This window comes from Engystomops pustulosus, chromosome 8 (genome assembly GCF_040894005.1).
Source record: "Engystomops pustulosus chromosome 8, aEngPut4.maternal, whole genome shotgun sequence".
NCBI classification, from domain to species: Eukaryota; Metazoa; Chordata; class Amphibia; order Anura; family Leptodactylidae; genus Engystomops; species Engystomops pustulosus.
The window spans coordinates 126,904,121-126,928,224 of NC_092418.1; the positions used below are offsets into that span (position 1 = coordinate 126,904,121).

Consider the following 24,104-nt stretch of genomic DNA (forward strand, 5'->3'; position numbering starts at 1 on the left):
GATAGATAGATAGATAGATAGGAGATAGATGGATAGATAGATAGATAGATAGATAGATAGGAGATAGATAGATAGATAGATAGATAGATAGATAGATAGATAGGAGATAGATAGATAGGAGATAGATAGATAGATAGATAGATAGATAGATAGGAGATAGATGGATAGATAGATAGATAGATAGATAGATAGGAGATAGATAGATAGATAGATAGATAGGAGATAGATAGATAGATAGGAGATAGATGGATAGATAGATAGATAGATAGATAGCTAGGAGATGATGAAGATATAGGAGATAGATAGATAGAGATGAAGCTAGATAGATAGATAGGAGATAGATGGATAGATAGATAGATAGATACGCTAGATAGATAGGAGATAGATAGATAGATAGATAGATGGATAGATGGAAAGATAGATAGCAGATAGCTAGGAGATAGATAGATGCGATAGACACGCTATAGGATAGCTAGATAGATAGGCGGATAGATGGATAGATAGGAGATAGATAGATAGGAGATAGATGGATAGATAGGAGATAGATAGATAGATAGATAGATAGGCGATAGATAGGATAGATAGGAGATAGATAGATAGGAGATAGAAGGATAGATAGATAGATAGATAGATAGATAGGAGATAGATAGATAGATAGATAGATAGATGTGATAGATAGATAATAGAGCCTCACTCACTCACTCACTCATCAAGTTAATAGATAGATAGATAGATAGATAGATAGATAGAGATAGATAGATAGGAGATAGATGGATAGATAGATAGAAGATAGATAGATAGATGATAGATAGATAGAGATAGATAGATGGTATAGATAGATAGATAGATAGATAGATAGATAGATAGATAGATAGAGATAGATAGGAGATAGATAGATGGGGATAGATAGATAGATAGGAGATAGATAGGAGATAGATAGATAGGAGTAGATAGATAGATAGATGGGAGATAGATAGATAAGATAGGAGATAGATAGATAGATAGGAGATAGATAGATGGGAGATAGATAGATAGATAGATAGATAGGAGATAGATAGATAGATAGATAGGAGATAGATAGATAGATAGATAGATAGGAGATAGATGGATAGATAGATAGGAGATAGATGGATAGATAGGAGATAGATAGATAGGAGATAGATAGATAGATAGATAGGAGATAGATAGATAGATAGGAGATAGATAGATAGATAGGAGATAGATGGATAGATGGATAGATGGATAGATAGATAGATAGATAGATAGATAGATAGGAGATAGACAGATAGATAGATAGATAGACAGATAGATAGACAGATAGATAGATAGATAGACAGATAGATAGATAGATAGATAGATAGATAGATAGATAGATAGACAGATAGATAGATAGATAGATGGATAGATAGATAGATAGATAGATAGATATATAGATAGATAGGAGATAGATAGGAGATAGATAGATAGATAGGAGATAGATAGATAGATAGGAGATAGATAGATAGATAGATAGATAGATAGATAGATAGACAGACAGATAGATAGATAGATAGATAGATAGATAGATAGATAGACAGATAGATAGATAGATAGATAGATAGATAGATAGATAGGAGATAGATAGATAGATAGATAGGAGATAGACAGATAGATAGATAGATAGATAGATAGATAGATAGATAGATAGACAGATAGATAGATAGATAGACAGATAGATAGATAGATAGATAGATAGATAGATAGATAGATAGATAGGAGATAGATAGATAGATAGATAGGAGATAGACAGATAGATAGATAGATAGATAGATAGATAGACAGATAGATAGATAGATAGATAGATAGGAGATAGATAGATAGATAGTTTTAATAACATCTTGTATATCGGTCTATGTTCCCCAGAGCCTGTATCGTGATGCTACTATCAAGTCCCTGCCTAAAGGTTATAGTCTTCCGCATGACACGCCGTCTCTCCTACAAGCCAAGAAGGCTCAGGCCATGGGCAGCGATGTAAGTATTCTGCGATCACATGACTCGCGGGTCGGGATCTTTGGAGTAAAATCTCGATAATTTGTAAACAATAAATGATGATGATATTTTCCCATCTTCCCTTTTCTCGTTAGCTGAAGTACAAAGAGATGTATGAACACGTGAAGGCCAAGGCTTACACTCTACCTCCAGACAGCGTCACCTCCGTCACATTGAAGAAAGTGAACAATGTTATAAATGAGGTAAAGGATTTGTATATTATTTATTGGAAGATGATCCCCTGGGAAGCGCCGGCTCGCAATGAGAAGATGAAATCCTTCGGTTACCCGCATTACTCAGAGATTTATTCCCTGTGACAAATACTCCGTTCCCCCCACAGCACTCCCGCAGGAGAGTTTGGGAATTACACGGCTCCTGTGGGAGTCAATGGGTTACTTTCATCATGTATAGACCTGCTGGTCCTCCAGGGCGAGGGGTTTAGAACTTATTTCATTGTAGCTAATAGATCGTGATCCGTGGACACTGGCTAAATTGGGGTTTACCCCGTAGAACAAAATGTTGATTTCTCTCTTATATTTCAGAGACTCTACAGACAATTGTATCACAAGCAGAAGGATAAGATCCACACAACTCCAGATACACCAGAAATCCGCCAAGTCAAGGCCACCCAGGAGGCCGTCAGTGATGTAGGTTCTGAACGATCATCACTTCCTTAGGCTCCGGTAACCAGGAGATATTTACCTGTCCGTCCTTTGTCTTTCAGCTGGTGTACAAATCCGATTTCCACAAACTCCAAGGTCATATGATCTCCATGCCATACACCCCCCAGACCATCCACTGCCGCTATGTCGGAGAAATAACCAGTGATGTAAGTGATCGTCCTATAGGTGGTCCGGGTTATCAGATATCATCCATACATTTCTCAATAATCTACATCTGGTCGTATCTTCTAGAATAAGTACAAGGAAGACCTGCAGTGGCTGAAGGGTTTGGGCTGCTTCTTGTATGACACACCGGACATGGTGAGGGCACGGGACCTCCGCAAACTCTGGGTAGGTACAAATTCTTACTCAATGTGATCAACTCCTAAACATTCCTCATCCATCCATGGATTGTAACTTGTCTATTCTTCTGTTTTATCAGTCCCACTATCAGTACACCACAAGCGCCAAGAAGATGCATGATAAATTCAGTGTGGTCCTAGATACCCCCGAATACAGGACTGCCCAGGAACTGAAGACACATCTTAGCCAGGTAAGCAATGTTTTGGTCTTAAAGGGAACCTGTCAGGGTGATTTGGGACAGTAAAACCACCCACATGTTGTTATGGACCGGCGGTTTAGTGTCCCCAATAGTTTTTTAGCCATTTAGCAAAAAAAAAAAGGGCTAAACTCACCTCGTCCTTTGTTCCTTTGGCTCCTCCCTGTTCTGGGAAATGAAGCCAGAGTATTACACCCTGTAGGTACAGCGCATGCGCAGCTCAGCCAGAGTATTACACCCCGGCCTCACGGAGCAACCGCCGTAGGTACAGCGCATGCGCAGCGCAGCCAGAGTATTACACCCCGGCCTCACGGAGCAACCGCCGTAGGTTGCCAGGATGAAGCGCTGGTGCAGTTGTTTCTGATAGGAGTCTAATATCCCTCATCAAACTCCCGTCTACATAATTCTCAAACCTATAGTTGGTTTGGGGTCCCAAGTCGACCTGACAGGTCTTCTCCTAAGTTTTGAGTAAAAGCGAATATAAGGAACATAGATGGCATTTGCTACAAGCCTCTATTCCTGGGTAGATTTATGGGGGTCCTCATCAATCCGACTCTCATCACCATTCCAGTACAATGGGGCTTTACCTTCTTCCATCTTCTCCCAATGTAGATAGGAAAGAGTGGCCCAGAGTCTAGTGGTCCAGGTTATAATAGAAGCAGCCGGGTGAAGCAGGAAACTTGAAAGAGTTGGGATTGTCCATATGGAAGAAATGGCGCTGTCTCCTTTCCATATTCTCCTATAGACATAATATTAGGCTGTGCACCCTTCACATTATGAGCAGGAGTCTCCTATAAAGAGCCCAATGCCCAATATTAATAGAAAACATAGAACACCCAGCAAGTTCCCTCCTAAACATTTCTACATCCACAAAAGAAGACAAACCCTTTAATTTACAAAAATTGTCTAAAATTCATGAAAGGAGCAACATTTGCTATTTGTGCCTATTTTCTCTTTTACCTTATATTTTGTGTGTTAATATTAATATGGATTTTCTTTTATCTGTAGTTTGTATACCGGGCAGCAGGCAACAAGCAAAAATCTATATATACCCCGGTTCTGGATACTCCCGACTTCCTCAGAGCAAAGAAAGGACAAGAAATCCAGAGCCAGGTAACATCTTCTAAAATATTGTCATTCATGAAAAACATTTGGATCATTAAGATATAAATCTGTAATAAATATATTTTATGCATTTTCTTCCTAGTATCTGTATGTTGAGGTTGCAACCAAAGAAAGACCCCATCATCATGCAGATGGAAAGACCCCAGCCCTCACACTGGCCAAGCATGTCAAGGATTTAGTCAGTGAGGTAAGACCTTCCCGCTTAGCTAGGATTTCATGGAACTAGACCTAATACAATGTTTTCATACTTTTTAAGAAAAACTATTATTGGATAAAACAGCTATTTAGTCCAATATTTAATGAGTAGATCACATTTCAAAGCTCTAATTCATTAACAAAATTGGATAACTTACAAGGGAGAGAAAGTGGTGCAATTCCCTACCTAATGACCTTGCAAACCCTAGTGGTAAAGGACTACTGGTCGACAATCCCTACTGTCAGAATGTGCTCAGAAAAGAAGGAAAATGAACAGAGAGGCAGACAGATAAATATTAAGACAAAAGATTTCAGGGTTTCAGGTCAGTTACAAATTCAGCGTTATGGATCAAGCGACAGGATCCAGACTCATATACAGGCTCTGCTTTTGGATCTGGTTGGGGTTCAAGGTTCCAGATGAGGCAGGATTCTGACTCACATACAAGCTCAGGGATCTAGATCAGGCAGAATACAGGGTTCCGGATGAGGCAGGATAAAGGCTGAGGTACAGGTTTGGGGTTCCTGATCAGGCAAGATACAGATTCAGGTAGGTGTTTCAGGATACAGGTCCAGCTAAGAAAAAACAGACAGTAGTACTACAAATGAGAGGAGAAAGTATAACCAGCCCTGAGTGAACTGAGGATTGACTAAGGTTTACCTGGATGCCCCCTCACAGTTGATGGACTCGTCCACCTATTACTCATGCCACAAATGAAAGCCCTCAGCTCAGAAGCAAGATAAAACCACTCAGCTTTCCACAAAACACACAGCCAAGCCAATCAACTCTGCAAGGCAGCCCTGGGTGTGGTTAACAAGCTCATCCAAAATCCATGCAAAGGGTTCAGATAATAACAATAACAATCGAAAATAGAAAGTTTAAGCCAAGACGATAATTTTGTGTCTACAACTCCAGTATCATCCTATGTGTCTCCATGGCTACAGACGAGAAAACACTCCCCATGTAGTCTGATACTGCCCTCCATCCATTACCTTGATAAACCATTGAATAGACATTAGATTATCATGAGGTAGAGACTCATGGAAAGGGGAGTAGACTGGATACAGAATAGTAAACGTAAAAGTCTGAACTGCTCTTTACAATATCTGTGAATTTGATCTTAATTTATCCTCATGTATTGTCCAGAAATGTCGTTCTATGTCCTGAACATTTCCTTCCTTTTTCAGAAAAAATACAAAGCCCAATACGAAAAGCTGAAGCACAAATACACGCCTGTGGCTGATACTCCCATTATTCTGCGAGCCAAGAAGGCCTACCTGAACGCCAGTGACGTGAGTCTGAGCGACGCCCACGGACGCTTCTACAATGACTATAAGTTTTACTTTTACAATATTAACTATTTTTTTCCAATTTTTAGTTGCGTTATAAAGAAACCTTCGAGAATGCCAAAGGCAAATACCACACCGTGAAGGACGCACTGGACATCGTGTACCACCGCAAGGTCACCGATGACATCAGCGATGTGAGTATATGCAGTATCTAATGATGGTGTCATATGTTGTAGGCCGTTTCATACTGTAATCCCGGATTTGTCCTGTTTCTATTACTTTAGGTTAAATACAAGGAGAAGTACGTCAGCCAGTTGGGTATTTGGAGATCAATCCCCGACCGCCCTGAGTATTACCATCATCGTGCTGTCACAGACTCCGTTAGTGATGTGAGTAACGGGGGGGGGGGGGGGGGAGTAAAATCCACTCCTGGTGAATATAACAATTCTCCCATTCAGGGTCGGCTACAGGTTTCAGTAGGCCCCAGGGCAACATTGCCTCACTGGGCCCCATTGCAGTGAACTCAAGTGGCGCCATTAAAACTTCAGAAACTAAATAAATATTCCCTAGTTTATCATTTCAAAAGAGCCCTGTGATGGTTATTTTATATACAGCCCCATCATAGTTCTACTATATACTGCCCCCTCACCCTTCACCAGGTACTGCTAGGCTGTTGGGGACTGAGATTCAGTTATGTGGGCCCCCCAGCAGCTCTGGGCCTCAGCACTTGCCCGGGTACGCCCAGTGCTGGCGCCAGCCTTGCTCCCATTTCATTATAGAAATACTTATAGGAGTTATTGTTGTTACCAATTTTAGGGAATCAGAACTTTCACAATTCTTTTAAGCTCCATTCAGTTTGCTTTACCAATATGTCAGTGGTGTCTGTAACCAGCGGCCATAATTGTACATACACCAGTGCACACCGCTGACAGGGGGCATTCTGCTGTCACACAATCAGGACCCGCCTAGGGCTTTGTGTCTATAGACTAGCAGGAGGTTTTCTCACGAGTGGCCTCACTTTTTGGGTAGGGCCACATAATGGTAAAATGCTGCTCAGATTCGGCTTTTCAATGCAGGTGCCATCCACTACAAATCCACAAGAGACTAAATTAGCGAAACTTCTATCTACTGAGCACAAACTAGTAATCTGCACAACGATCCACAGAACAAATTCAATTTGTGTTCTTCTTCTCCATGTTCAAAGCTCTTCACAAATAAAGCCAATTAAATAGAGAGAATAATCTGCTGTGGAGAGGGTGAATGGATCTTACCTGTGAGATTAATGGCTCATTGGAAACAATTGTATAAAAAATAACAAAGAACGCCATAAAAAGGGACAATATATAATACTGTATAGCATGCCGTATTCTACTTACACTGTTACATACTCAAATAACATTCCCCCAAAAACATTGCATAAGTAACATATTAAGGTCAGGGGTGAACCTCGGCCTTGCAGTTTATCACACCCGTGCTGACACCGCACCTGCTGTGTAGCAGGTGACTTCTCTCCTGATGCTGCCCCACACTGTGCTGCAGGGTGTGCTGCCTGAGGCAAGAGGCTCAACTCGCCTCGTGGCCGGTGCACCCCTGGATATATAAAAACCCTACATGAAACGGAGGATAAGGTCACAGGAGGCAAATTATGGCTTTATCTGTAAGGCTGTATGTAACACTAGAATCATTTATTTTGTGATTGAAGAATATAAGTAACAATTGAATTATTTGTAATGAAATCCTAAATATTGATATTTTTGCCTGCAGTTCAAGTACAAAGAAGACTTGACCTGGCTGAAGGGCATCGGCTGTTATGCCTGGGACACCCCCGATTTCGCACTCGCAGGACAAAACAAAAATCTTTACAGTGGAGTAAGTAAAGTGATGAATAACCTGACGATGCAACTATGTAACATTCATGGGAAATTCATTGGATACATGGACCAGAAACCAAACCTCAGACTCTACACATCATAGGCGGCCATTTCTGAATCACTTGCCTCGTCTTGTTGGAAATGACATTTTTTTCTTTTATAATTGCAAACAACCACCAGAAAAATCCAACATGGCGAGAACAGCTTCCTGTCATCACGCAGTATCTGCCCCCTTATTTATGGCAATAGAAACAACCACCAGAAAAATCCAACATGACGAGAACAGCTACCAGTCACCACGCAGTATCTGCCCCCTTATTCATGGCAATAGAAACAACCACCAGAAAAATCCAACATGACGAGAACAGCTACCAGTCACCACGCAGTATCTGCCCCCTTATTCATGGCAATAGAAACAACCACCAGAAAAATCCAACATGACGAGAACAGCTACCAGTCACCACGCAGTATCTGCCCCCTTATTCATGGCAATAGAAACAACCACCAGAAAAATCCAACATGACGAGAACAGCTACCAGTCATCACGCAGTATCTGCCCCCTTATTCATGGCAATAGAAACAACCACCAGAAAAATCCAACATGACGAGAACAGCTACCAGTCATCACGCAGTATCTGCCCCCTTATTCATGGCAATAGAAACAACCACCAGAAAAATCCAACATGACGAGAACAGCTTCCTGTCATCACGCAGTATCTGCCCCCTTATTCATGGCAATAGAAACAACCACCAGAAAAATCCAACATGACGAGAACAGCTACCAGTCATCACGCAGTATCTGCCCCCTTATTCATGGCAATAGAAACAACCACCATAAAAATCCAACATGGCGAGAACAGCTACCAGTCATCACGCAGTATCTGCCCCCTTATTTATGGCAATAGAAACAACCACCAGAAAAATCCAACATGGCGAGAACAGCTACCTGTCATCACACAGTATCTGCCCCCTTACTCATGGCAATAGAAACAACCACCAGAAAAATCCAACATGGCGAGAACAGCTACCAGTCACCACGCAGTATCTGCCCCCTTACTCATGGCAATAGAAACAACCACCATAAAAATCCAACATGGCGAGAACAGCTACCAGTCACCACGCAGTATCTGCCCCCTTACTCATGGCAATAGAAACAACCACCAGAAAAATCCAACATGGCGAGAACAGCTACCAGTCATCACACAGTATCTGCCCCCTTACTCATGGCAATAGAAACAACCACCAGAAAAATCCAACATGGCGAGAACAGCTACCAGTCATCACGCAGTATCTGCCCCCTTACTCATGGCAATAGAAACAACCACCAGAAAAATCCAACATGGCGAGAACAGCTACCAGTCATCACGCAGTATCTGCCCCCTTACTCATGGCAATAGAAACAACCACCAGAAAAATCCAACATGACGAGAACAGCTACCAGTCACCACGCAGTATCTGCCCCCTTATTCATGGCAATAGAAACAACAACCAGAAAAATCCAACATGGCGAGAACAGCTACCAGTCATCACACAGTATCTGCCCCCTTACTCATGGCAATAGAAACAACCACCAGAAAAATCCAACATGACGAGAACAGCTACCTGTCATCACGCAGTATCTGCCCCCTTACTCATGGCAATAGAAACAACCACCAGAAAAATCCAACATGGCGAGAACAGCTACCTGTCATCACGCAGTATCTGCCCCCTTACTCATGGCAATAGAAACAACCACCAGAAAAATCCAACATGGCGAGAACAGCTACCAGTCATCACGCAGTATCTGCCCCCTTACTCATGGCAATAGAAGAATTGGGCTTTTGTGACCCAGAATCTGGGGACTATTGCTTCTGTCAGTATATAGTGTAGAAGTGGCTGTAACTAGATAGACCCAATGGTCAGGTGCGGGTTTGGCTGCCTGACCCCGACTTCTGAACTAGCCAATCAGTCAAACTTTTGGGTAACTCTCCTCCACTACTGGGACAATGACACATCCTGAACTGTTTCATATATAATGATATAATTTGTCATCTAATAACCTGCTTATCATTTTCTATGACATTTTTTATTACCTTTGCTGGGCTCCATTATCACTGGCTGCACCCTCCATGGTTTACATCAAGGTTTCTCTACATATATGGCCATAGTAGCAAACCTCGGTCCATACACTGCAGACCTATGACCTCATGAGGATCACAATCCAGCAGAGGTCTGTGTCTGCTCACTCCATAACTTTATATGCTAAAGATTTAGTTCTTATGTTAGGGAATTGATGTAGTCCATCAAGTCCATTCTCTACTTCTACTTCTTCTGATCCTATTCGGCTGATTCCTATAGGCCTATAGCAGGGGATAATTCCCTCCTGACTCCAGTGACCACATATGATAGTTACTAGTGATGAGAAGACCTGCACCCCACTATTCCAGTCTGTGCCTCACATTGTGGCTTTGGGTCCTCGTACCCAGACTTGGACTTCAGGCAGACGTTTGTTACTGTGTTGTTCGGGTTGAACACCTAGAAGTGTAGAATTTGTTTAGCATAAGACATGAATAGTAATTTTACCTCCTTTCTTCCTCAGTACAAGTATCGTCAGGCCTTTGAAAAGACCAAGTCAGTGTTCAAATACACGGCCGATACTCCTCTGCTTAACCACTTCAAGTACGCCACTCAGCTGGCCAACGAGGTAAGGTGCCGCACACAAAGTATAGACATAAGAGGATCACTGCATCAATAGTTACAATTAACTACAAAATATTCATCATTTAGAACATTTTTACAACTTTCTTTACTTTTAATGTTGTAATTTTATAGCTTTTATCAAATACCCGGAGCAGCCCTTGAGGTTGTTGTAGTTGTTTACATTCTTATCCGAAACTGGAATTTTAAAATGATTATCCATAAATTAATTCAATAATTTACCTAATATGTATAAGATATTCATGGAAACGGATCAGTGGATCCAACCCATAATGTTGGTTGGTAACACCCGCGTTTGGTGCTGGTAAAGGCGCCGGAGCCACATGCCCAGCAGCACTTGTCCATGGATTGTCTCTCTCTGATGATGGAAAATATAGACTTTGTCTGTGGCAGTTATGGGGTAAAACAATAGGTGCCAGCAATAATCATGGGTGTTACCATCCAAAATCAGCGAACCAGAACCTAAACGTGTCCACTCGTCCTCCACTCCCAGCCCATATGTTATAATAAATGTCTAAATATTCCACTGATTTAGATTTTTAAGTATATACAATGTTTTTACTAATTCTATTGTTTTGTTTTCCTTTTACTGAATCTTTTTGGTAAAATATTCCCAATTTTTTTTACATTTTTTCATGTTAAAGTCTTCTTTACCTTTTATCATATTGTTATAGTTGTAATGTAACATTAGCTGCAGTTATTGGGATTATCCAGGGAGGCCAAATAACCTTCCTTCACACCTGGACCGGCTCTGCCCACAACTCCACCTGCGAGCCGGTACCGACAACAGGTCACGTGCCGGACACCTTTGTCCCCATCTTCTCACCTCTTTCTCCTGCAGGAGGCTCGCTGGCTTCCTCCTTCTCTGTCCATGCATCAGTCTATCAGGGAGCAGGGAAAGAAGGGGTAGGAGCACGTGACCCATTGTCAGAACTATCCTGGAATTTCTGTTTCTGGTCCAACTACTGAAGAATGGTGTTTAGCTCCTTGGATGATTTGTTGTTTGAATTTTTTTGAATAATATTTCTTTTTGCACAATTTCTCATATTATTATTCCTCCTACACTAAGTGTTGCTATAAATGTGAAATCTCGAGGTATCAGTGGCAATTATTATCATTAATATTGTTACATTTTTTAAAGTCTCAGTTGCCCAGAAGGTTGTGCAGGTAATTCTTAATATTATTTTAATCTTACAATCCAAAGGTAACATCTCTCTTATAAGAATTATTCCTAAAGTAAATGTTCTGCTATTATACTGTAACCCTATGTGCTGTTCTGAGCAGAAATTATACAAAGCTGCACATGAGAAGGAGAAAACACATTACAGCGTTGTGGTGGATGATCCCAGACACCTTCTGGCTAAAAGTGCAAGTGAACAGATTAGTCAGGTAACAGCGCTGCCGGTGGTGGCGGCATACCGTGGCCGGTGGCCATAGCGTCTTGTCTCTGTAGGGTGACTTCAGGCTAGGATGTCTTATCTTCACATGTGGCTGCCACTCAAACGTCTCATATGTTATTTGAGTGAGCCTTGGATGGATGCTGAATGTACTCTGAAATATACACGGCAAACAATGGGTAACCTAAAGTATTCCAATAAGATCAATTTAAGTCTGATTCTGATAAAAAACTTTAAAATATAAAATAATTATAAAACTAACATTATTGTTCCAAGAGACAGCGGAATATTCTTTTAATAGTCAAAATTTTATTAGAACTCAAATCCTATTATTTGCCATGTTAACCCTCAGTACACGGAGCATCGCCGCCTACATCCCTTCGGATGCACTTCGAGGGATCTAGCGCTGTCTTACATGTCTTTTCTATACTCGTTGGTCTTTGCATGAACAGAAAAAGTACAAATCTAAGGCCAGGATGATGCTTCAACATGGCTGCAATGAGATTCAAAGGCCAGACATGCTACGGGCTCTGTACAACACCAGTATGTGGAGTCAGGTAATGAGGCATGTTTCCCATATTGCTTTCATGCTACTTATATAAAGGCTGATATATTGCAAACTAATAGGATAATGTATCAGCTCTCACAATAGATGCAATTAAACCTAGAATAACAATTTGTAAAGTAAAATGCCAAAATGTTATATGGAACTTTATGTAAATGGTAAGTGGAGCCGATGCAGCTCGGGGGCTATTCACATTATGGCCTAATCGCAAAAACATCAAGAACCCCAGAACCCTGATAGACTACATTAAAATGATTGGGATCCATCAAGATTGTTATCTCCCTAAGACATCTGTTACACTGTGCAAATCAAACCACTAAGTAACCATATAAACTTCATAGCAAGAAGATAGTTTAAAAAAATAATGTGCTTGGTTTCTCTTGTGTAGGTGATGCCTCGTCACTCACTGCAGGCAGCTTTTTCCTGTGTACAGTGAAATCCTTCAGATCAGCAGCCTGATGTCTCAGTGTGTATCACTTATCTGTCTTCTAGTAACTGGTTAGAAACACTCAGTTAAGCTGATTTGCGGTTGTTCAGCCTGAATGAGTTTTTGTAATGACTGGGATGGCCCACACTGAGTTATCAGGCTGCTTCTCTGCAGAAAGGTAAAGGAAGCTGCAGGGAGTGTGAGCAGGAGCATCTACAGAAGAGAAACCCAGCTAAATGTTCACAACAGTAAAATGCAATGTAATTATTTTAATGAACATTGACTTTCAATATTGAAATACTGAAGTAAAATCCTAAATATGCTGCTGAGTCATATTCTTTCAACCCAAGTATCACTTTGAAGTAGAACTTGTCTTCCTGTCCATAGCGTAGCTGGTAAGTGATCTCTGTGGATCCAGTCACTGCCCCCCCCACTTATATATTATAGACAAGTCCCATGATCCCCCATTTGAATGAGATGGTGGTGACACGCGATTTCTGCCCCTCCATTCATCATCTGTGGACTGGCGAAGATGTTCTTCTACTGAATGAATCGAAGGGGGGGGGGCATGTTTGACCGTCATTCCATTTAAGTGGGGGGGAGCAGGACTTCTGTTATTTTATAGTATAACAGTTAAGAATTTGTGTCTGAATGGTTAACTAGTTTCCCCATAACTGGTCTTATATTCACCTAAACAAATATTTGGAGGCTATTCCAGGTCTAAAAATATTTGCCTGCATCTTCTACAGTCATAGAAATCCATAGTGTAATAGTAGATAAGTCCAACCTATAAATCCTGTAGTGTAGATCCAGAGGAAGGCAGAAATACCCTACAAGACTCATGGAATTGGCCAAACCCAGGGAAGAATCCTTCCCCGACCTGTAGAGACCCTTGTGACCCGTAACCTATGACCTTCCAGTGGTTGTGGAACTTCCCTGAAAGCAGCCTGCTAGGAGTTGTAGTCCATTTTAAAGGTGAGGTGTATCATGCAAAGTCATGTCACATCTGTTGGCCAAAGGCTCGTCTTTTATTTCCCGATCCCTCGCGGAGTATAACTGTATCGGGCTCAGGATGTTAGCGACGGCTCTGAACGCACAATCCCTACAACACACGGCCAGGTCAGGTCTAACTGCAAATTTCACTGGTTTGATAATGAACAATGAGCAATTTAATTCTCCTCAATGCGCCTGGCGTGATGGCGCACGATGCATCTGTGGACGCTGAGAGCACTTGTTCAGTTCTTCGGATCAGTAACGGCTTCTGTGTGGAGGCAAATCTAATCTGGAGCATTCACACGACCGGCAAGTGTAATTGTGTCACTAAGGAGATGTAACAAGGGAGCGACTAGAATGGAATAATCAATGCTCTGAATGGGATGGAGACAGGTAGTGCTGCACGTGCCTTGGGGTTCAGAGCCGGGGGGGGGGGGGGCATTAGCTCTTCATCACCTCCGGCACCCGCTGCATGTTATTCCTTACACTAAAGTTCTGCGCAGTATCTCTTGTAGATGTTGTCTACGTGTTTTGCATGGAGTGCGGATACTTCAGCTGGTTTGCTGTGAAGATTGATATATATATATATATATATATATATATATATATATATACATGTGTGTGTGTGTGTGTATATGTGTGTATATATGTGTGTATATACATGTGTGTGTATATATGTGTGTATATACATGTGTGTGTATATATGTGTGTGTGTGTGTATATATACATGTATATTCACTTTTATCTATAGTATTTTACAACACATTCACATGAACATTATATTGTGTTATACTACATAAGATGTTATAATACACATTTATCATATATACCGCACTATACCGCATTATACACTCAGTGCTGTATTATAATATCACATATTAATGTATTTCATGACATAGTAACTGCTGATATTATACACGTTATGATGTTCTCTGTTACATTGTATTATTATGTAGCTGATGTTATATCTATACCATATTATGCCTCATCCCAATTCACCTTATAATACACTGCTGATAAAACTACTAAAGTACTCTTATACTATAATATAACTATAATATATACTATATAACATACTGACGCATTCTCATCCTATGCTATAGGTACATGTACATTCACACTTACAGCAAATCTTACTCCTAGATCCGGGCACCGTGACCTTACATGTGTTATCCATGGTCGCCTTCCTTCTAATATCAACTTTTATAATTATGATAATGGTTTATCTACTTCATTTTGATTTCCTTTCCATTTTAACTGAAACCATGATCTATTATCCTACATGACACTGTATTACACAGTAATCCACATTACAAACACAAAAGAAATAGATCAGAGTAACCGACATGTCAGATGATTTTTGATATAATGGGGGGGGGGGGGGGGGCTGTGAACAGTTTTGTAATATACTTCACTAAGAAATTCTCCTTACCTTGTAAAGAAACAGACTGCAATGTGTCCCTTAGTTACAATGTTACTTCTTTGTTACTAAGGCAAATCTGTCTACAGGATCGGAGACCGTTCTCTCTCTTCTCTCCTATTTGTTACACAGCTGTGAGTGTTAACCCTTCCTGCTCACTCCCTGGCTGTAGTATGCTATGAGCAGTATTTTTAAAGGTCGAGCTGAAAGTGAAGGGGTTAATCCTCCCTTCTCAAAGCTGTTTAACCAAACACAGGGAGATTAGCTGGGAGCTCGTGCAGCCTCCATAGATACACACTGTACAGACTGGAATACGCTTCTCTATGGGAGGGAGGAGTTTATTTTGTTTTACAAACTAAGCAGAATTTTTTAATGAAGTATAATAGAAAAATGCTCAACACAAACCCCCGTACACAATATTAAAAATGTTATCACATGAACATCCAAAAAAACAGCATTGAGGCCTTACTCTCAGCATGAAATGTATGACCTTGTGGTTCTCTCTCTAGTGGAAATACAAGGAGCACTACGAAAAGGAGAAGGACAAATACACGACAGTCGTAGACACACCGGAGCACAACCGGGCCCAGAGGGCCGCCAAACAGATCAGCGATGTGAGTGTTCTCATTGGCTCTGCTTGTCAGTCCATTGAGTGTACAGGTATATCAGAGGGGTTAAGAGAACATTTGCTTCGGGGGTTAGCGGTAATGTTCAGGAAAGTCTTAGTTATCCATCTCAGAATCTCTCATGGTCTTTGCTGATGAAGGGGTGATATCCATTGTTTAGCAGACGAGGGGATTATAGTTTATCATACCTGGAGATCAGTGAGTATATTAATCCTGATTGTTTCAGACATTGATGAGCCTAGTGGTGATCAAGAGAAGGAAAAGTTCTAAGAATTTCAATCTATTTAATAAAAAATAAATGTACATAAAAGTTGAGAAGTTTCTGTAGAGTTTTCTCTTGAAATGTAACAATCCGTAGCCGGTAATTCACCGATGGTAAAATGGTCGAGCTCCTCTGGAGTCCCGGCTCTTGTGGTTAGATAGGCGACATGATACAAGTTGTGTTTTCCATATGTTCAGAGCCACAGGGAGCAGAGATTAGTTCTCTCAATTTATTTTTCTATTGTCTAATTTTTTACATTTTCAGATTGTTTACAAAATGGATTGGAACAAAGCGAAATCCAAGTCCTACACCATCATCCATGATACGCCATCCCTGCTCCATGCTCGCAAGGTGAAAGACAAGATCAGTGAGGTACGTGCTAGTGACAATGGGAATGTGGTCATAGATGGATGCTCAGTTATTCCTCCAAATGTGCGCACTGCAGCCAGACAAGCCTCCATTACTGAGAAATGGAAACTTCCCGTGGAGGTGATAAGGGATGCGTCGGTGCCGCGTGGATCCAAAACACGACCAGATTGTAGTGAGATTCAAGGCGTGTTCTTTATTACAGTTTAAACATAAATAAATAGATGGATTGCTCCGCGCTTCGGCCCTGAACATGGGCCTTCGTCAGCCATCCATTATTGAGGAGTGTGGAGAACCCTATCGCCAGGCTTCCTCAGATGTGCTCCTGTAGGAACAAAGAATTGGACGTTCTGAAATCCAAGCCTTTTTCCCTCCCCGAGGTCTGACGCCAGACCTGAAAACCCTCACACACATTAGATGGGGGGCTGATCCCAATAATTTAATCATTTCAGATGTATAGAACCAACTATAGCTAAATATCAGTCGGGTGGGAATTTCAGACGGACTTTATCTGACGTGGAGGTGACCGCTGAGATCTAGGGGTTTATTCTGATGTAACTTAATATATGTCCACCCCAGAGGGCACTTTTATAGACACAATAAATGTGGCACGCACTATGGTTAGCAGATTTTTGTGTCTCTCTAAATGATATTATTCTTTGTCTTTCACAGCTGAAATATAAGGAGCTGTATGAGAAGAGCAGAGGACATTGCACCATGGTGTCTGACGCTGTGCTGATCAAACAAGCCAAGGAGGCCTACAAGTCCATCAGCAATGTGAGGAGCCCCTCCACTCATTATAAGCCGAGTCTTCTGTATCACATCATTAATCCTTTACTGTTTTCCTGCAGCTGGATTACAAGAAGAAGTATGAAGCCACCAAGGCCCACTGGCAATGGACCGTGGACAGACCCGACTTTGTGCAGAATGCCAAGTCCTCTATGCAGCAGAGCGATGTAAGAAGCCTCGGAGATGTCTGGGGCACAACCAATTATAGTGTTACATTGTAATTCAAAGAAATATGCAAAGAAAATACAAGTCACAATATTGGTAGGAAATTGGGTGTGGCGGCTAAAGGGGAAGCGCGGCTTTGTCCTCCAATAGCCCACACACAAGTGTCATTACATTCCTTAAAGGAACCGTGAATCTAGAAATGTAAGTCAGTAAAAAAGTAGATTAGTGGTCATCTAGTGGTTCTCAATGTTGCATTTTTCTAATTTTTTGCATGAAGGTGAAACAACAGTCTCATAGAAAGCCAGAGGTGTGACTCTCCTGCTGATGAGGTCAGATGTCAGATGGCAACAGGATGGGTGGGGCTTAACTAATGGGTGTGGCTTAGCCTCCAACAGACAGCGAGGCAAGGCTGCTGTTCTAGCAAGTTTTCTTTCAGGTTGTCACAAGACATAGGGGAGGAGCAGGGATTGCTCAGGTTCCATAGTAGAGCTGAGGTCAGCATTATACCCTAGCCATGGTGTCCAAAAGTAACCAAAGCCCCTTGTGTCCTGGCATTGGGCCATGCTTCCATCTGTAGGTGATTTATATATCAGATTACATATTAAAACACAGTATTTTTTTGCAGTACGAGTACAAACTGGACCGAGAGTTCTTGAGAGGATGCAAGCTCTCGGTCACCGATGACAAGGATACCGTGCTAGCCCTGAAGAATGCAGAAATGAACAGTAATGTGAGTAATCAGCCAATTCATCACCTCCGTCCACACTCATCTAGGGGGGGGGCAGTCCAGCAGACAGAGAACCGATGATTGGATTTATTTAGTACTGTCTTTATTGTACAAAAATACTAATATTTTATGAGGCTCTTCAATTTTAAAGATTCAAACATAATATTTTAATGAATATCAAATTCCCATTAATTCAGATAATATATTTATACTTTATATATTCTGCTAAAGAATAAGGGAATAAAACGTTTTGGTTGCTAGTATATGGCTCTCACCATTTGGCCTTATAGTGAACATAAAACTTTTCATACCATGTTTTCAGATACACAATTCCTTACTGATGACAAGTTATTTATGCAAAACTCAAAATCCCCATAAAGTGATAACATTTTGTCTGCCTACAATTACCACTAGAGGGAGCACATGAATTAACCGCATACTGATGTATCATAGAATCCAGGGTGGAAGTTGTATGCCGTAAGCTCCCAAACTTTTCTTACAGGGGCTGCAGCCTGATAACATTTTATGTATAAAGGGGTTTCCTGGGGTAGAAAAATGATATATGACAAAGAAGCTCCACTGTTCCAGCTTCATATCCCTCATGGCCAACAGGAAATTTTCCTCAGCCGATCAGTGATTGTGACAGGGATCTGCCTCCCCCAGTAGTTGTCATTTCCTGTGGGTCGAGACAGAACCAGGAAGTAGAGACGAGCATTTACCAGGAACGGGGGAGGGCAGATATTAACTTTGTATTTTTTGTGTAAGTGCACTTGATTTGTGTTATGCACTTAACATCTTGGTGACTTTTCAGGTGAAATATAAGAAGAAGTATGAGAAGGGAACGTACCAAGGAGAATTTGGAGTTGTTCCGGATACACCCCAGATCATCCATGCTAAATCTGTCAGCACTCTTGTATCTGATGTAAGTTTCAGATACATTTTTCTAATGCTAAATAAAGCAAATCACTGATTGATTTCATTAAAGGTAACATTCACCATGGTTACGGGGACTGGGCATAAAACATGTCTTTTCATTTTTTCCAGAATAAATACAAGGAAGAAGTGAAGAAGCACCTGCCACATGGCTCCTTCACGACCCTCCCTGAGACACTCGAAACGACCCACGTCAAAGAAGTGACCAAGATTGTTAGCGCGGTGAGTGCGGCGTCTCTTCATCATTAGAAGACCACGGAGATCATAGATATCCACAGTATAGGAGATAGTCAGCCTTGTATGGAGAGGACGATTATATCCAGAGGAGGCCCATTTCTTTGCAGAGGAATCTATAGAAATGATTGGTATTGAGCTGGGTATGCACAGCCCCCTCTTCAGGGACTGCTGCTATAAGTGGGGGTCCCATAGATAGATGTAGGTCATAGAGTTGGTACCTGTAACAATTGGACATTTCAGTGGCCATTTTATCAGTGGCCATTTTAGAAAGTGACAACAGGAAGTGCCGCCATATTGGCATAAGGGCTGCCATTGGGTTAGAGCATGGTCATGTGGGGCCTACTCAGAACCAGTAATGACCGAGGGGTTTTTATATTCAAAAAAGAACAGTAATAAATTGTCTTCAATTTAAAAAAATTTTTTTTATGGCATTGCAGTAACCACGAGTAAATTACTTTTATTGATGTTTGTAGAATCAATACAAAGAAAAGTTCCAGAAGGAGAAGGGCAAGTCCAACTATGCCATCATGCAGGAACCACCTGAGGTGAAGCACGCAATGGAAGTTGCCAAGGTCCAGAGCAATGTGAGTAAAGGAGTCCTGTATGAAAGGCCACGTATTTCGTGGTTTTTATGCTAAATGGATGTTGACCTGGTGGGTTATCAAAAGTTTAGGAGATAAGTTATGTCTGGGTTGAGCAAAAATGTTTCCAGCCATAGTAGAAAGTCAAATCTGGAAGACTAATGTGTAAATTCATATCACAGGTATCATACAAGAAAGATGCCAAGGCTCATCTCAATTACACCACCATCGTAGATAGGCCAGACATTAAGAAAGCAACCCAGGTGGCCAAGCTGGTCAGTGATGTGAGTATGCCATCCCCTCAGCGAGGCACTGACAGGACTGGATGTGCCATTCATCATGTAACATTCTCAATCCGTCTGACAGATCCAATACAAAGCGAAGGCCCGTGAAGAAGCCAGCCGTGGTATCACTACCCTTGGAAGACCCGATATCGAATTAGCCCAAGAAGTATCCAAACTTACGAGCCAAGTAAGATCTAATGGGGCAGCGAAAACTAAAAAAAAACCCTGAGTGAAAAATGCTGTGTGCATCTCCAATGTTGAATACAAACCTTATGCCATATCCCACAGGACAGGTAGATCGTCTGGGTGGCCGTTGCTGAAGCCGTGAGGATTTACTTGTCCAATGGGTCATTAGTCATGTCAGGAGGTGTAATCACCTACAACACTGGTGGCAAACCTGAGGCACGGTTGTCAGAGGTGGAACTCAGAGCCATCATCCTAGCACAGAGTTTGCTAGACACAATGGGTGACTCAAGGCCTCCCCCTGCAGGAGGGGCAAGGAGGTGCGGTCTTCTTGTTGGAGGGACGCCACAATGATAATCAGAATTTCCCCATCTTCTTTATACTGTATTGCTCTCCTGAGGTTGCCGATACGATTGAAAGCTGTAGCAGAAGAGGAAGCAATTAGTTGCTGATTAATATGTGTCAACACTTTCCAATAAATAAGTGGATTTTTGACTGTAGTTTGGGCAATCTGCCTCTAAAAGCTTCACCATCAGCGTCCTAGAACACAGAAGGACATCATTGTGATACTAATCCTAAATCCTCATGACAGGTTCTCTTGAATTTCATTAAATGACATAATATTATATACATATAACACAATAATATTTTGGACTTTGCTTAGATGTCATTGTAGGTTATTATCTAATGTTTAGTATTATAAGAAGACAATATGAAAAAACATGAAATTAAAACATGCTCCATGCTCGTATTGCAGACGATTATAGTGTGGTAGCACAAAGATCAAGATGGAAGTCGCGCTTAATCCACCCCAGACTCGTCCGGATTCAGCTGTAGCTTCCATCAAGGATTTCAGTATTGAGAGATTCACAGAATCCACAGCAGAAAGTTAATATGCCGTGGACATGGATGATGTCAGTTTCCATGAATTTGTCATTTCTGCGCTGATTTCAAAGATATGTAATTAGATTTTCTAAATCCTGTTTAGATTTAGAAATCAGCACGGAATTAGGAGCGTAGTGTGGATTTTGAAATCCATGGGGTGCTCATTAGGTAGCAGAAAAGTAGCAGATTGCTATCATGGACTTTACCCTGATTGGTGAATTATTGATGAATCAGCATCATTTACCTTTAACCCTTACATTTTTCTAGTATTAACAAACCTTATTTTCATTTAGTGGAACGACAACAACAGACACTTCAATGTCATCTCGGAGACCTAACCCGCTTTGCTAATCCAATGTTTTGCTGCATATTGTAGGCTGAGTATACCAAAGGAAAACTGTGGGGCCACGGAGCAGCATCTTATGACACTCCCATCATGCGGACACTTAAGAAAGCTAATGATCTCACTAGTAATGTAAGAGGAGCATGCTCATCAGTGACTGACGTGGTGCATTGCCTGCGCTCCATTTTTATTATATAAAGAAAAATATTCTGCAAGATTTTTTTTAACTCCACGAAATGTAATAAAATTGCACTTTTCCATTAAAACACAATAAATAAAGCAAAATAGGTTAGTAAGCAGGCGAGTATTTGTAATGTATCCATAACGCTCTATACATACCTGCAGCTCTGAAATGATAGTTAGTGGGAAGTGTCTGATTGCTGGGGGTCCCAACAATTGAAATGTCCCCTTCAATCCTCCCTGTGAATAAGCCATCAGGGTTTATCTATGAGCAGTGGTCCATTCCCTGTATCAGGCTGCTGATCTCCTGCTGATCTTTCGAATCTTCTTGGGTAAGAAATAATTTGTCGGATTGTTTACCCTGAAAAAGCAGCACCAAAAACTGAACACCTAAAAGATCTCGTGTGTATTCCCATGTAACTGTCTGAATCCCTCTAATTTCACTCCACTTAAGGAGGTTTTCTGAGACAAACATATTACTTAAAGAAAGGTCAACAATATTAGATTATTGGTACAACCCCTATGAATGGAAGCTGAGCTGCAGTAACCTGCCATGAACACTACACAGAGGACGGCGCTGTGCTACACCATCTGATATTAAGGTCCTCCCCTTTGGATATGTAATCAATATTCTTAGACAGGAAGGCCCCATTATCCTGCAGCACTGTATAGGACAAGTATTACTTTCAGGATACACATGTCCTGTTTCTTCATATAAACTATCATTTTGTGGTCGGTTTTGATGGAAAACGGCTTCTTTGTCAGAAAAATTGAGTCCTAAAATTTCTAAGTGTCCGTTGTGCATGCCGGACTACACATAGAGAAATACGTCTCCCTAATGATTAGTTACTCTATAAGTTTGCTATGATCCTAGAGCTGTAACCCGCACGCCCTGTATAAGTGATGGGCATCTGTTTGTTCTCGTGATTACATGGCATGCTCATAGTCTTGTCTTTTTCTGTGATTTCCGGTAAACAGGTGGATATTTGGAGCATGTTTTATTATATATTTTATTACATTATTTGTGCGATTATCTTCTCTAACGTTCATTATAATTCTGAACAGGTGAAGTACAAGGAAAACTTTTCAAAGGAAAAGGGCAAGAAACCTCAATATGACCTCAAGGAGGCCAAAATTTACCAGACTTTGAAAGAAGCGAATACACTTGCTAGTGAGGTAATCTATTGGGTGGTGATGTATGTAGTAGAGAATGTGGATTTATAAATAAATCATTGGATCTCATTTAGCAACGTTTCTCCTGATTTTGCTTCTTGTGAGATTCTTAAAGATTGAAGCTTTGCTTTGGAAGGTTTCTGAATGCCCCCCCCCCCCCCCCCTGCTGACATCACGTGTAGAGAGATCATGTGATGTGTGAGGTCCTGCTTTGTAGCAGGTGACTGCCCCCTTGTTACAGGTTGAGGCGAGAGGCTCAACAAAGCCTCATTACTGGTGCATCCCCTACTTTAAGCCCAATATACTTACATATATATTTCTAGAGTTTAGTCTGTAATACTTTATTTGGCTGTTTCTTTCAGTTGTGATCACAATCATAGTTACTGCCGGTGCATAGACAAGAAGAAGGTGACACTTCAGCCTCCCTGACTGTCCTAAGGATTCTTAGATTTTTAGGAGGAAACAGAGATGGATAATAACATTGCCCCCCCCCCCCCCCCCCCCGCTGAGCTGGTAGTTAGCACTGCCTATTGCTGACCTTGTGATGCTTTGATGAGGCATCGTGGGATTGATAGCAGACTGTGCAGTAATAAATACATCTAACAGTTAAGATGGAGTTCGATAAAATTAGATTGCACTGCACCGAGTGTCTCTCTGCACCCTACACATCAGGCAAGGGATCTAGTGATAGAAAACACAAGGCTGGAGTGCAAGTTGTTAATTTAGATATTATTTTGGTTATTTTTTCAATATATGAAACATAATTGTCAACTTTTGTTTGCAGGTTAAATATAAGGCTGACCTGAAGAAACTTCACAAGCCCGTGACCGACATGGCGGAGTCCTTGAACATGCAGCACATCACGAGTACAAGCAAATTATCAAGTGATGTAAGTGCAAGACCAAAAGTAATCCCTGCAGTAATAACCACATCTTCCTGCCATAACCCGTAATGCTAATAGTTCTGCTTCTCATCCTGGGCATCAGTTGGTAGCTATCCTTTCCTTACCTTATTTACTGCCGTGAATCCCATCCAGCGCATCACTAGAGTCATATAGCTCCGCCCATCACTAGAGTCATATAGCTCCGCCCATCACTAGAGTCATATAGCTCCGCCCATCACTAGAGTCATATAGCCCCGCCCA

At 41.3% G+C, this 24,104-nt stretch overlaps 1 protein-coding gene across 21 annotated transcripts in view; it reads left to right on the top strand.

Annotated features, from left to right (window-relative positions):
- The window catches only part of NEB (nebulin), a 197,437-nt gene that overhangs the window by 117,825 nt on the left and 55,508 nt on the right, over nucleotides 1-24,104 (top strand). For 14 of the 21 annotated variants that reach the window (XM_072122519.1, XM_072122521.1, XM_072122523.1 and 11 more), the window contains 27 exons: nucleotides 1,903-2,010; nucleotides 2,124-2,231; nucleotides 2,571-2,675; nucleotides 2,753-2,857; nucleotides 2,943-3,041; nucleotides 3,133-3,243; nucleotides 4,258-4,362; nucleotides 4,457-4,561; nucleotides 5,755-5,859; nucleotides 5,946-6,050; nucleotides 6,141-6,245; nucleotides 7,621-7,725; nucleotides 10,306-10,410; nucleotides 11,709-11,813; nucleotides 15,736-15,840; nucleotides 16,379-16,486; nucleotides 17,153-17,257; nucleotides 17,332-17,436; nucleotides 18,060-18,164; nucleotides 18,973-19,083; nucleotides 19,206-19,316; nucleotides 19,805-19,915; nucleotides 20,095-20,196; nucleotides 20,279-20,383; nucleotides 21,641-21,739; nucleotides 22,853-22,963; nucleotides 23,745-23,849. In XM_072122519.1, coding sequence (XP_071978620.1) covers nucleotides 1,903-2,010; nucleotides 2,124-2,231; nucleotides 2,571-2,675; nucleotides 2,753-2,857; nucleotides 2,943-3,041; nucleotides 3,133-3,243; nucleotides 4,258-4,362; nucleotides 4,457-4,561; nucleotides 5,755-5,859; nucleotides 5,946-6,050; nucleotides 6,141-6,245; nucleotides 7,621-7,725; nucleotides 10,306-10,410; nucleotides 11,709-11,813; nucleotides 15,736-15,840; nucleotides 16,379-16,486; nucleotides 17,153-17,257; nucleotides 17,332-17,436; nucleotides 18,060-18,164; nucleotides 18,973-19,083; nucleotides 19,206-19,316; nucleotides 19,805-19,915; nucleotides 20,095-20,196; nucleotides 20,279-20,383; nucleotides 21,641-21,739; nucleotides 22,853-22,963; nucleotides 23,745-23,849 — 2,859 coding nt within the window. Of the gene's footprint in view, nucleotides 1-1,902; nucleotides 2,011-2,123; nucleotides 2,232-2,570; nucleotides 2,676-2,752; nucleotides 2,858-2,942; nucleotides 3,042-3,132; nucleotides 3,244-4,257; nucleotides 4,363-4,456; nucleotides 4,562-5,754; nucleotides 5,860-5,945; nucleotides 6,051-6,140; nucleotides 6,246-7,620; nucleotides 7,726-10,305; nucleotides 10,411-11,708; nucleotides 11,814-12,273; nucleotides 12,379-15,735; nucleotides 15,841-16,378; nucleotides 16,487-17,152; nucleotides 17,258-17,331; nucleotides 17,437-18,059; nucleotides 18,165-18,972; nucleotides 19,084-19,205; nucleotides 19,317-19,804; nucleotides 19,916-20,094; nucleotides 20,197-20,278; nucleotides 20,384-21,640; nucleotides 21,740-22,852; nucleotides 22,964-23,744; nucleotides 23,850-24,104 lie in introns of all 21 variants that reach the window. The other 7 variants (XM_072122525.1, XM_072122537.1, XM_072122539.1 and 4 more) reach the window with 3 other exon arrangements.